The sequence below is a fragment of the Montipora capricornis genome, chromosome 3 (assembly GCF_036669925.1).
Source record: "Montipora capricornis isolate CH-2021 chromosome 3, ASM3666992v2, whole genome shotgun sequence".
Taxonomy (NCBI): domain Eukaryota; kingdom Metazoa; phylum Cnidaria; class Anthozoa; order Scleractinia; family Acroporidae; genus Montipora; species Montipora capricornis.
Window position 1 is genome coordinate 37,325,807 of NC_090885.1, and position 13,464 is coordinate 37,339,270.

At 39.8% G+C, this 13,464-nt stretch overlaps 1 protein-coding gene and 1 long non-coding RNA gene across 5 annotated transcripts in view; both read right to left on the reverse strand.

Annotated features, from left to right (window-relative positions):
• Positions 1–8,845, reverse strand: part of LOC138043036 (Golgi-associated plant pathogenesis-related protein 1-like) — a 27,289-nt gene extending 18,444 nt beyond the window's left edge. The window contains exons 1-2 of one of the 4 annotated variants that reach the window (XM_068889144.1): positions 8,540–8,621; positions 8,221–8,393 (exon numbers count right to left, since the gene is read on the reverse strand). In XM_068889144.1, coding sequence (XP_068745245.1) covers positions 8,221–8,374 — 154 coding nt within the window. In that variant the 5' untranslated portion in view covers positions 8,375–8,393; positions 8,540–8,621. Of the gene's footprint in view, positions 1–8,220; positions 8,622–8,646 lie in introns of those variants that run through there. The other 3 variants (XM_068889143.1, XM_068889145.1, XM_068889142.1) reach the window with 3 other exon arrangements.
• Positions 2,928–5,497, reverse strand: LOC138041341 (uncharacterized). Its single transcript, XR_011130803.1, has 3 exons — positions 5,359–5,497; positions 4,638–4,684; positions 2,928–3,817 (listed from the first exon to the last, which is right to left on the reverse strand). It is a non-coding gene; the product is annotated as an uncharacterized lncRNA (long non-coding RNA).
• Positions 8,846–13,464: the final 4,619 nt, after the last annotated feature.

Genomic DNA, 13,464 nt, shown 5'->3' on the forward strand with positions numbered 1-13,464 from the left:
GCCAGTAAACGGTTCAAACATTTGCCAAAAGTTGCAGAACTTTTTTTAGTGTTACCCCACAGTAACGCTGATGAGGAGCGTTCGTTCCGTATGGCTAGGAAAAGCAAGACAGAGAGTAGAGCATGACTAAAGCAGGATGGACCATGTGCCGTGCCACAAACGGATTCCTTGAGAAGAACTGTAACAGTTAGAGAGTTTGAAGAAGGCATCCTCTGCATATAATAATCAGCACTGACCTTACACTGTGATTTTATTGTTCATTTCTCTGTTGCTTAGGTTTCGTACTATTTTAAGTCTTTGATAAACAGAAAACGAAAAAGTAAAAGCTTCTTGATGAACACCTGGTTTTAGTTCTTTTTGTCGCCGTCGATAGATTTCCAGGTTTTTTTTCCCAAATTTCCAGCTTTCTTTTACCTTGTTCTCCAGGTTTTAGGTATTTTGGGGTATACAAAGACGCACAAGATTTGTAGTCTATCTTTGCAATTTGTAGTCTTTGACAAAATTTACGAGTGCTTGTTTATTCCAAATTGCACGAGAAAAATCATGTAATTACTTATTAATAATATACATTAACAAAATCGAGAATTTTCACGCGTATCACGCAACCGACGAAAAAATTGCTCCATGAAATGTGCCATCTAGGGCTCGCATTTAATTGGCTTTCAATGCATCGTACTTGGCAAACCTTCCATGGCCAGAATTTGTTTGCTTTCCCGTGGGAATGTGTCATCGCGGGCCTTTGCTCAGTGCTACCCCAGGTTTTCTGCTTTGGCAAAAACTTTGCGTTAAGGCACGGGTCGCACTTGAGAAACTTTTAGGAAAATTGGTTTACTTTGCGGTAAAAATCTGTCATCAGTTCACATTGCCAAGTGCGACCCCAAGTTTCCCATTTAGAAAAATTTTGGAAAATCCGCAAAAACATCAAAGACGCTGTAGTGCTTGGGTGGGGCAGGCAGATTTTGGAAAACTCGAGCTTAACAGTAGGAATCATGGCGGTAACTGTCAACGCTTGTCAATGAAACGTGATTGATTTGCAACACAATATAATTGGAGGCTTTGCGCAACGACGACGGGTGGGTTTGACGACGGCGTTCGCGACCGAAAGGAACTGGGACGACAACCTCCTTCTGTCGACTGTCAAGTTACGTTACGTAAGAATGGTTTTCAGGACGGCGCTGCGTGCTTTGGCGGGAAATGCAAAACACAATAATTATTCTCGGTGTTTACCGGCCTGTTAAGTTTTATTTGTAAAACTATTGATTTTAAAACCTGGATTCCTGATCAGTGACTAATACGGTATGCCCTCTTTAAGAGTAATCAGAGATATGTTGCTGTTTGCTCACAACGATAATTTGATCAGCGAAGAAGAATGTTTGTTGTTGTTGTATGATTTAAACAAGTCAAACAACCTTGAGCTACCGTATTGGAGTTATGACCAGTTGGACCTTGATCTTTTAACTGAAGATGAATCCAAGTCAGAATTCAGATTCTACAAGAGGGATGTCTACCCTCTTGCCGAAGTGATGCAGATTCCGGATCAAATAAGATGCTATAACCGTGTTGTTGTCGATGGGATCGAAGCTCTCTGTATTTTTCTTAAAAGTTTTGCATATCCTTGTAGATATTCTGATATGCTGCCAAGGTTTGTAAGACCCGTTCCTCAACTTTGTATGATATCCAGGCAAGTGATGGATTTCATTTAGCAAACACACAACCACCGTTTAGGAAGTTTTAACCAGCCATGGCTCTCTCAGGCCAGTCTTCAGAACTATGCCGATGTAATTCATGCTAAGGGGCTCCGCTTAAGAATTGCTGGGGTTTTATCGATGGAACAGTAAGGCCAGTTTCTAGGCCTGGGGAAAATCAAAGAGTTCTGTACAACGGGCACAAGAGGGTCCACGCGATAAACTTTCAATCAATTTCAATCAATTGTGGCCCCAAATGGTTTGATAGCTAACCTATTTGGCCCAGTCAAGGGAAGACGACACGACAGCGGCATGCTGGCAGAGTCCGGTTTACTTCCCGACTTGCAACGTCACTCGTTGTCTCCTCTTGGACAACCCTTGTGTGTTTATGGGGATCCGGCCTAGCTACCCCCTTAACATACACCTCCAAGGACCATTCAAAGGAGCCAGGATCACGTCTTTATAGAATGAATACAACACTGCAATGAGTCATGTTAGAGCATCAGTGGAGTGGGTTTTTGGGGACATTATAAACTACTTCGCTTTTTTGGATTTCGAGAACCTGAAAATTCGCTTATGCGCAGTTGGCAAAATGTACATGGTGTGTGCCTTGCTGACAAATGCCCGTACTTGTCTTTACCAGTCCATAACATCGTCATATTTTGGCTTGGACCCACCACCATTGGAAGTGTATTTTCAGTAAAATTGTCTAAACATAAAAACACTTTGAACTATGTTGCTTTTAGTTAGTACAGCTTACAAGTAACAATACAGAAACTGAAGGTGTTCTCGTTGTGTGCATGACATTTGAACGTTATGCTCGTGTCTTATTTTAAGCACCAGAAGTAAAGTGTACGGAATGTTTTTGTCTTGTTGTTTACAAGGTTTAACTCTGAAAATTTGGGTGGGTGTGAGGAGGCCATTAAGGCCAAAAGAAGTATATTTTTTCGACCCCATTTCAGACCCCACCTGCCATATTTTAAGGCTAACTAGAAAAGACACACTCAATTTCTGACCGCATGTGTAGTTTCAGGCCGGCCTCACATTTTAAACTAGTTTCGGTGACACACCTATATAGCTCATAAAGGGGAGTGGGTACTGTTGTAAAAAGCAAGGCAATATTACGCTTTAAGTCTGTAACAGACATTTATTTTTTTCAAAATTGGAATAAAGATAGGAAGCAACGAATAAAGAGATATGGAAATATTGCTTTTGTGTTACCAGTGACATTTACAAAGGGAATTAGCCCATTACAAACTATACCTCAAACATCAAAAACTTAAGCAAAAGAAACTGTCTTGCTTGAGTTCAACACAACCATTTGACCTCCACCAGTAACAAACTAGTGAAATAAATGTTCTAATTGTTTTTCATACTTTGCATCATTTGCGTCATCATCATCATCATTAATTGATTGTTTTGTTGTTGCTGTTGTTGCTGTAGCTCAGTTTGCTGTTGCAGCTGCCTCTGCATTGATTGCTGCATGGCGCTAAACGCCTCGACCATGTGAGCCTGCTGCTGTCTCATACTACTCTGTTCCATTAGTTGTTCTTCCTGTAATTTCTTCTTTATCTGTAATTCCTCTTTTTTCACTTCTATCTCCTTGTCTGACTTCTCTTTAAGATAGGCAAGCGTATCTGTACCAGATCGTCGGTTCTTCCTGACCTTAGGTGTTTCTATGTCATTTTCATCGCTATTTAAAAGCTTTCTTTTTTTCGTCTGAGCAAAGATTTCGAGCGATTCCTGGCACATTTCGTCGCCGTTTTTCCGATCTTTCTCTGCCTTTTCCTTTTTGTCGGAGTCTTCACTGCTGTACTGCTTCTAGAACTCTTTTTCTTTCTCAATGATTGCCTCCAATGCTGCTTCAACTGGGGTCAACTCGGGAAGTGCTATACCGGAACCCTTTTCCTCTTCTGTCACCTTTTGCAAGAAGTGGGACTTAAGTATCTTGTACAGATCTCGGACAGCTCTCTGATCAACAGCCATGTTTAATTTGTTTTAAATCCTCTGCAACCTGTGACCATGTAGTTCCATTCTCTTTTGTCCTTGGTCGAAATCTTAACGGTTCCAATAGTAGAATTTCCTTACAGAGAGCTTCGTCTTTTTCAGACGTCCAAGTCATAGGAGATGCCCTAAATAAAAACAAAAAAGGAGTGAACGGAAAGAAGGTATCCAGTTTTGATTTTAAAAAAAGGCAATGGAGAGCGTGTCTAGTCGTTCTAGCGTTGGAGCACTAACTGGGGACTCTGTAAACTGAAATCAACAAATCAAATCAAAGCAAATGTTGGTTTTTGAGCAGAGGGGAAAAACCGGAGTACCCGGAGAAAAACCTCTCGGTGCAAATCCTGTTACATCAGAGAACCCGGAGTAGTTACAAACCTTTTAAAAGAGCTTGCTTGCTCATCGCTCCAGAGGAGGAGGTTAGATGCTGGACTACAACATAGTTGGAAAGCCGTAAACAATACAGTTTACATTAAGATACCTGACCACGGTGAGCCTAATTGAAGAGTCACTCGCTAGTATAATCCCAAGAAGTTCATCCAACCCTACTCAGCTCATCAAGAAATACTTACAAGTTTTTTTTTTTTTGCTAGAAAAATTAGGGATTGGAATAGTTTAAATGATTCTGTGATTGAATCTGAAGCATATGATGGCTTCAATCGAGCCATAAGTAATTTAACTATTTAATTTGTTATAACAAGTTTTTGAAAGTGTTTATTTTCACTTATACATGTATTTATTTTAATATATTTGTTTCATTTATAAGTAAACTGTATGTCGATGCTGTGAGCTATACCTGACCACATCTATGTAATGGGAAACCTTTATAGAGTAAAGATGTCGATGTAGATGTGCAGAGTACAGAACCAACAAACTCAACCCACATATGACGCCGAGTCTGAGAATCGAACCACTGCGCCATCCCTGCACACTGAAGTTTAGTAGCCTTACCTTTTCTTCTGTGTTGTCACCACCTCTTGTTCTGCTGCACCATTCATCTAAAGATTTATACCATAAGAACAAAAATATTATTCTAAGCGCTACAAGGTGTACAACTGGATAAGTGTATTTCAGCGGGTCGGTACATTTCGCTGACCCAGTCCATGGACTACCCAAATGGACTACCCTAATGAGTACTGTTGCTTCATGTGTAAGTAGCTTCTCAAATAGTGCTTACTTAAGACTCAACACCCATATTAAACAGCATTGTTCAACAGTATTTAAGTCAAAGCACCCATTTTAAAAAGGTTAGCTTTCGATTATTGTTGTGATGGCCGATTACTTCATGTAATCTAACCTTTTTAAAATGGATGCTTAGACTTAATACTGTTGAACAATGCTGTTTAAAATGGGTGTTGAGGCTTAAGTAAGCACTATTTGAGATGCTGCTTACACATTGATCAACAGTACTCGTTGGAAATAGTATTTTTAGGGTACTCCATTTGGGTACTCCATAGGGTACTCCATTGTATTGCTCCGCGTTTTGTCCTCTCCCAGTCCATGGACTGGGGGCCAGCGAAATGTACCAACCCGTATTTCAGCTTACAACAATCAACAAAATCCAGAATTCTCGTATGGGTAGCCTTATAAAACTAACAAGAACGTGTGACCGCGAGATTTTAATTTAACATTTGAATAGTACCTTTTGTGAATGTAAAATAATTTAACTTACCATTTAAGACCTTCGGAGAAACCTGCTGGAAGAACGGTCTGCGTATGGCGAATTGCTGTTATCAAAATCAGGGGAAAAAATAGCTCTCTCAGATGAAATTCGGCCTTAAACTCGTCAGTTATGAAAAGATGAGGAATAAAATGTTACTGGAGCGGTAACTGAAGCGAAAAAACATATTTTCACATATGTACTCACCTCTTCAAACTTCTTTTCACTGCTCGACGTAAAAGCAAGCCAAATGAAGTCGTGAGCGGGAGTACGACGGCATTCACGCTTGAATGCCCTCACGATTGCGCATGCATATGACGTAATTTTAAAGCGAACGCCGTCGTCGAAGCCTCCCATCGTCACTGCGCAAAGTCTTCATACACCTTATTCCAAAATGGCCGCTGATTTATGAGGATACAAATTGGCCCTTGTTGCCTCATTCAAGATAAAATATCCTTTTGAATTTTAAGCTTAAGAACGAGGCATCAAGGGCTTATTTCAATAAAAACAAAAGAATATTTAAGTGGCGGCCATTTTGGAATATGGTGTATTATGTGAACAAAACGTGGGAATTCTGAAATCTTTGCGCTTTCGTTAGGGATGGACGTGGTTTTTATTATCCTTCCCAGTTTCAGGGTTTTTACGGACTATGCAAGCAAGCCGACCTCACATCGAAACTCAGCCACAACCATTCACAACCCCAAGGTTTTAACGTAGACTTCCGATTCGCAAGCAAGCGCTTCAGTCGTCTTCATTGTCTTCTCCATCGTTTCCTGGGAATGCAGATCTTTAGGAAACTGGCTAACGATCTTACGAAAAGTGGACGAACGAACAAGAGAAAGAGTTTATCAGCCAAAAAAAGTACCATAATCGCTTCAATAGTAATAGATAAGGCTTCATCTGGACGCATGTTGCTTGAAATGATAACGAAATGGTATCTCAGTGAAATTCTATTCCACTTGTCAATGAGTCAAAACTCCACCAGTGCGACCCTACAACGTTGACTAAAATTTTTCATCTCCGATTGCGGTTTCAAATTTTTGTGGTTTTTTTGGTCGACAAAGTTGAAAACTTTCTCAAATGCGACCCATAATCGGCAAAACATCGAAGACGCCGTAGTGCTTGGGTGGGCAGGCAGATTTTCGGAAAAGTCGAGCTAAATAATGGGAATCAGCGGTAACTGTCAACGCTTGTCAGTGTAACATGAAAAACGATAAGCGCTCAGGGTATTTCACCATGAACGCCCCCCACAATTTGAAGGTTTGTTCGGAGAAAGCATGGGATACTGGCAATATTTTCCTGTGCCGGTACCATAATATGACTGGGAACTGACCAAGCATATGGCGCTATTCTTCGTCGACGACGATTTCTTCCTCTGGTTAAGGCCGATGTTAAAACCGTGAAAAAACATTCGTCTGCCCATCGTTCGTACAACATACAAAACACCACAAACTGCTGTAGGTAAAATTGAATAAACAGAAGGAGAATCACCGTAATAATTATGAGCACTGGACACATATTTGTGTCGGTTTAGATCTCCAATAGTGCGACTCTCTGTTTTTGTCTAAACGTTTGCCTTTCTGATTGCACTTTTGGCAGAGATGAAAACTTTTCCCAAGTGCGACCCATACCTATTTCAACTTTCTGCTCTATGTCTGAGATTAAGTGACGTGCTCTCAGCCAATCAACGCGTTGAGATTTTTTCGTGTATATTATTATGTCCATAATTTGCCAAGTGAAAAAGAAAACGAACAGGAGACTTTTTTAAAACGCCTTGTTCTTGACATGGCCAACCTTTGGAACAATCAATGAAACTTGAACAGATTAGGGAAAGTACTATGTATTCGAATAAACGTCACTAAGTGTCAAATGTGTTTTAAATCTTCTTGTATTGGTGCCAAGGTGTGTCGAAAACAAATTAGCTGCCTAGGAAAAGATGTATTTCTCTTTCGTCGGAGCAACTGTGACGTACGCGATAGGAAGAAACGAAATATGAACTATTTTCTCCAATGCGAGTTCTTTCGAAATATTTCATGCATATATACAGGCAGTAAACAAACATGATTATGATATTTGTCATCGCCTTTTGGTCCATAAGAAAAACCATCATTGTCCGGAGCTCCTGTCCTCCTAGTTGAAACAGTAATGAAGGTTTGTCAGATCGCCAGGTGGGTTGAAAATTGCCTTTAAATGGATCATTGACTTCGCGGGAGGATCCAAGTTCCCGCTCCAATTAATTAAGGACCTCGTCGGTGTTTTTTTTTTTTTTTTTTTTTAATGCTTTCAAACAATCGATACTTAAAGCTTTTCCGTTAAAACAGTCATTTCATCGTTCGAGCACATTTTATCCACTGGATACTGTTCCTGACACTTTTGGCGTGTAGTCGTTGTGGTCCCCAATATCATTATATTGCCTTAGGAGCTCATGGGCTCCTGATTGTCTTTAAAGTTTGATGCTTATTCCTTCTGTTTCATACCGTACAAACGAGTAAAAGCCATTAAAATTTTAGGCTGTTGCCTTCATTTGCCCATCGGTTTTCAAGTCAAGTCATTCCATTGGCAAATATAAATGTCGTGATGTTTAGAAGCTTAGTTATGCAAGTATATCGGTGACTATCACTAAATTTAGCATGTGGTAAGCTACGTTTTAATTTGAGTTGACAAAAATTACAGTGTACAAAAATAGTCTGCACTCCCGGCAATATAATTGTTTTGTTTTGTTTCTTTTGCAAACGACAAAAGTAAAAACACACGAGTGGACTGACAAATCTCAACATCTAAAGTTGTTAGTTGCTTGTGCCATACACGTCAAATTAAAAGATCTGTCGTAATTACAAGCAAATGCCCAAAAAAAACTTAGTAAGTCATTCTTACCTTTACAAATGGCAACAATGGCTGATACGACAATCGCCATGATCCTTAATTTTATCGCCGACATGACAAGAGGACAGAGCGCAAAATAACTGATGTTTCGACCCTGCTCAGAGTGCTGTGAAAAGACGACTTCCCGTTGTGAACGGATTATCATACGACTTGCAAACCTATATCTTGAATGGAGGACAAATGGTGCATCAAGCACTGACGTATTACTAGACGTAAAGGATGTCAGTAAAGTGGTAAAATATTTATATGTCCCCAGTCAGTAGTCTGAAGATACCTAGCTAAACGAAAATGTCATGTTGTCTTGGCATACCATAGCCCCTTCCGAAAGCCACAAAATGTGGTCGAGAATTTTAACAGTCCCGGCTCGAGTCGTAACCTTAGAAGTAGAGTTTAAAAATGGTCAAATTGAAAACTCACTTCAGAACTCCGGAAGTTGAAGAAGCCTTGAAACAAATTACCAAGGAAGTGTCAATCATTATTTCCTCGTTGGTCTTATTAGAGCAAGAGCATATTTTTTTCTGCATGTGATGGTGAAAACGTCTTTCGCACAGTTGTTCCAAAGAAGGAGCTTAAGTAGTTCAGATAAATCAAATAATTTCGAGTGCAATTTGGCACAAGTACATTTTTTTCAAAGACGCACACAATTTGTAGTCTTACTGCTTATTTATTCCAAATTGCAAGAGAAAATCATGTCATTACTTATTAATGGTATGCGTAAAAAAATTCGAGATGGTCAAGCAGAAGCAATGCTCGCGTATCACGCAATCACGGAAAATTTTGCTCCATAAAATGCGCCACCAGGGCTCGCATTTAATTGGCTACCCGGCCGAACAGAAAAAAACCTTTAATTTCTGTCTTCTGTTTTCAAACCGAAACATTCTGGCTGAACGAAAACAGAACCGCCCTAAAACTAAAAAATGTTAACTTTATACCCAGCAGGTGACGAAAAAACTAGCTGATCTGCATATATAACGAGGCGAAGGCGCAAAAGCAGGATTATGCAAAGGAATCTATGGCTAGAAATACAATGAGCTCGTAGGTGTTAAGGAGGGCTAGGGCTGACAAAGCGAAATATGCGAAAATGAAATGACACAAAGCTGTTTGCAAAAAATTGAGACTATTCCTTCTGTTCACCACCAATGCAACAATTTCATCTCTATTGCACTATTTCACTTTTCTGCATTCTGTTTGGGTTCGTGTGTATTAGTAAGTACATAACGTCACGAATGTGGTGGAGTCTCGGAGGTCTTTTGAGCAACGAATGGAAACCGAAAGTGAAGATTTCGCATGCTGGGACAATTGTCTCTCCGAGGATTTGTAACGGCAATGTTATGATACTATATGAAACACCAGTAATTGCTTAAAGTTACAGGCATGGATGTGAGGTAATAGCTTATCATGACAAGGAAAACATCCTGTATTTTGTCTTCAGACGCTTATACCTCAGAAACGAACTCGGTGACCCTCAAATTTTATTGCCGTGAAGAGTGATTAGTCGGCTAAGACAGGAGCCCATGAGTAGGAGCTTGTCTCTCCCATACAAGCCCTGTGAGTACGTGTAAACCTTTACGTGTATCTTTCTGTTTTTATAACGCCACGAGTTCTTCGGGCGCACGCACTGTTCAGAATGGCTAATCAGAAGAAAGTCATTGTCAAACGAAGACAAAAGTGGGAAAAACAATGCATGCAAATTGTGCAAATTGATGTAAATGTGAGTCTCCTGCTAAAGGGTTAGTTCTAAAAATAGAAAGATACGCGCGAAGGTTGTCTCAAGGGTTCAGTGCATAGGGAGGAGGCTCCTACTCATGGGCTCCTGGCTAAGGTAGTAAAACTCTCTGCAAAGTTTAAAAAAATCTCTGAGCGGTTTCGTAGCCACCTTCACAACTGAAAAATTTTAAGGTGGCTCTGAAAGTGACAAGTACAAATGACTTTAAAAAGCTAAAGAAACCGAGGCACTGCGTCAGCGAGTGCTTAAGAGGCTGTCTCCGTAAGATCCTCAAGCCCATGGAAAAAAACTGTATCTGGCATAACATGAAAAGCCAATTCATGTGTATTGAAGCTCAAAACAGACATACTTTAAACTGAGGACAGGCGCCTATATATTTCTTAAGGAAAAGAAACGCGAAAAGGCTCATTAAACAATATTAGACTGTCAGACCAAGCAAACGTACCCTTATGAACTCTTCAACTCGTATGTCGGAAGCCAAATGTGCATAAATTGCACAGGCAGATTTCACTAATACTCTCTTCAAGATTAGATTTAAAGGAGAACTGAAGGCTAGAAAATCTAATTTTTTTGTGTCTTATTATTATCGAAATATAACGTCCTTTACCTAAACAAACAGGAAAAATCCTTTTTCATCTTGAAAGGCCTTGAATTTGCCCAAAATCTTTGGTTGTTTTTCCAATTTGAACGCCCGCCATTTTGTTACTGGGTTGCCTATGGGCAAACCCAGTCGAGGTCTGCGTTTAGTTTGTTTGTTTTCTTTTTTTTCTTTTTTTTCTTTTTTTTTTTTGTTTTTTTGTTTTTGTTTTTTTTTTCCGTGTCGGTAAAAGTCTTGCCTGTCACTCCCCTGGTAAGTGGTGTCTTTGTGTATAGAGCCTTCTGCGAGTATTTTCTTAGGATCGAGAGGGTAGTGGAACTGCGTAGATTTCTCTGGTGGACACAGTAGAATCATTAACTTAGCCTGCAATGGCGTCGAAAGTCATGCAACGCGAATGGCGTTTTAGTGGATCCTTAAACAAAATATACCCTTATGGAGCTCAATAATGGAAAGTCAGTTGGATAAACTAGGCATGAATCTCAAAAGCGACGAGTACTGGACTTCGACAACAATCTATCGCCCGTCGAGACGAAATCAAAGTGAGCAGTATTTACCTGAAGTACATGGTAATTTGACACAATTGAGTTTCTTGTCTTCACGCACGCAATGAAATAGGAAGAGGTTTTCGCCTCTAAGAGCAAATATGTTGTTTGTTTCAATAAAATTTTCGCTGGAAAAGGATTCTGTGGTATTTTCTGCCTTTGTGAATTATAATATCATGTTGTGTATTGAATTTTCGAGCTTAAGGTTGAAATGTGATATGGGAGAAGTTTTTTAGTATTGCTCTGTAAGCAGGAAGGGTTCACAGGCCTGTTGGAAGCGTGCTTGAGTTTCAACAAAATGAGCCCCAAAATCAGTGAAAACTTGTGACGCAGATGAATAATAAAGTAGCTGCTATTTCCAAAATGATGGAATTACCTGGTGATAAATAACGTCGTACGCGTCTTGGAGAGTAAATTTTGACTTTGCACAAACAAGAGTTGGGCGATTGTGATCTTTGTTTTGACTTCGCTCATTTCATTGTCAAACTTTATAACACTTGACAGAAAAAGAAACTTACAAAAACCCGGTATCTTGCCATCATTTGACACAGATGCTTCACTGTTTGGCGAGTAAACATGCCGCGGTAACATAATCACGGGGCCCGCTGAATTCCGGCCATGTGACTTTCGATTTTGCAATTTACTTGAACGTAGCAAAAATCTCCCAAAATGTTTGTCGCTGATCGTAACTTTTATATTCTATATTCACGGTTCAAAATTAATGTTGTTTTCATGTCGTAAATATTTTATTTTCGATCGACCGTCCGGGAAACTTCCTTCTGCTCTTTCTGAAAACTGTGTATCAATAGTTATTTGCTTTTTCATCAATATTTGTTTTGCATAAAGCAAGCTAACAGAATCTGTACCTTGCTGAGTTCGCATTTGTTAGCGTTAATAGTATTTTCGGTCAGATGTTTCTGTTTTTTATGAGGGGTTTATTGTTTTGGTCTCCCATCCTAACACTAACCAGGGCTCCTGCACTAACCCCACGAAACAGGGCTTGACTTCAGTGAAGTTTAGTATTACAAAGCTGTCAGATGCTCAGAGGGCACACTTGTGGTGAAAAGAAGTTGTGAGGGAACTTGAAAATTATCAACATGTCAGCCCAGAAGCCAATGTTTCTCGCTTCTCTTTTATTTGTTATTCTTCAGAGACTGGAATGCTGTATTTCAATACCACACAATTCAGTGCCTTCTGATTTTCTGTAGCACGTACCACAGGCAACCCAGTGTATGCTTCACAGAAGCATCTCGTTTGCTTTTCCTTCCGGTTACTTCCACAAAAGGAATGTCAGCCGCCATGTTGTGACGTCATTGCGCACAAGCAAGCAGCTGGTTTTCACTGAAATCTTCTGTTATCATTAAGTCTCAACATAGTACTCCGCTTTCTTCGTCGTTAATACACGTAAGTTTATGGCAGAACTTGAACCATATTCTTTCGATCCAATGCGAGAAAGTTCAGGATCGGAGGAAGAGGGAGCAACCGAAAGGGAAGACTCAAGATGGGGAAATACGACTTGGTACAGCTGTGATTTTTGCTTGAACTGGGAGGGCGGGACAGCAAGAAAAGGAATGCATCTGCTGCCGCGAGATAGAGGAGCTATGAACAAATCTCAGGTGAATTGATTGTATTCAAAAGGCAATTAAAACAACTTGATTACTAAGAGATTCTGTTGGCTGCTTTTGTTTTGTCTGTCATTTCGATTCAATTTGAGAAACTATTCGTTGTGTAACGCAGCATTCTAGCTTAATTGCATATGCTTTGTGACACGGATTGTGTGTCTTGTTGGCACGCACGCAATTGAAATAGGAAGGGTTTTTTGCCTCTAATAGCAAATATGTTTTTTGTTTCAATAAATTTTTCGCTGGAAAAGATTTTTGTGACATTTCCACCTTTTGTGAATTTATCATGTTGTGTAATTTTCGAACTTAACAACTTTGCATACGTGTGTTGAAATGTGATACGGGAGGATTTTTGTGGTAGTGCACTGTAAGCAGCGCATAAGTCACGAAAATAAACAGGTCTGTTGGAAGCGTGCTTGAGTTTAAACAAAATGAGCCCCAAAATCAGCAAACAATTGTGACGCTGATGAACAATAAAGTAGCTGCTGTTTCCAAAACGATAGAATTACCTGGTGATAAATGACCTCGTCTTGGAGAGTAAAACTTTTGACTTTGCAGAAACAATGGTCAACCTCAAGAGTTGGGCGATTGTGATCTTTGTGTTAAATTCGCACATTTCTTGTAAAACTTTATAATACTTGAAAGAAAAAGAAAACTAACATAAACAAAAACACGGTATCTTGCCATCATTTGACACAGATGCTTCACTGTTTCGCGAGTAAACACGACGCGGTAACTTGATCGCGA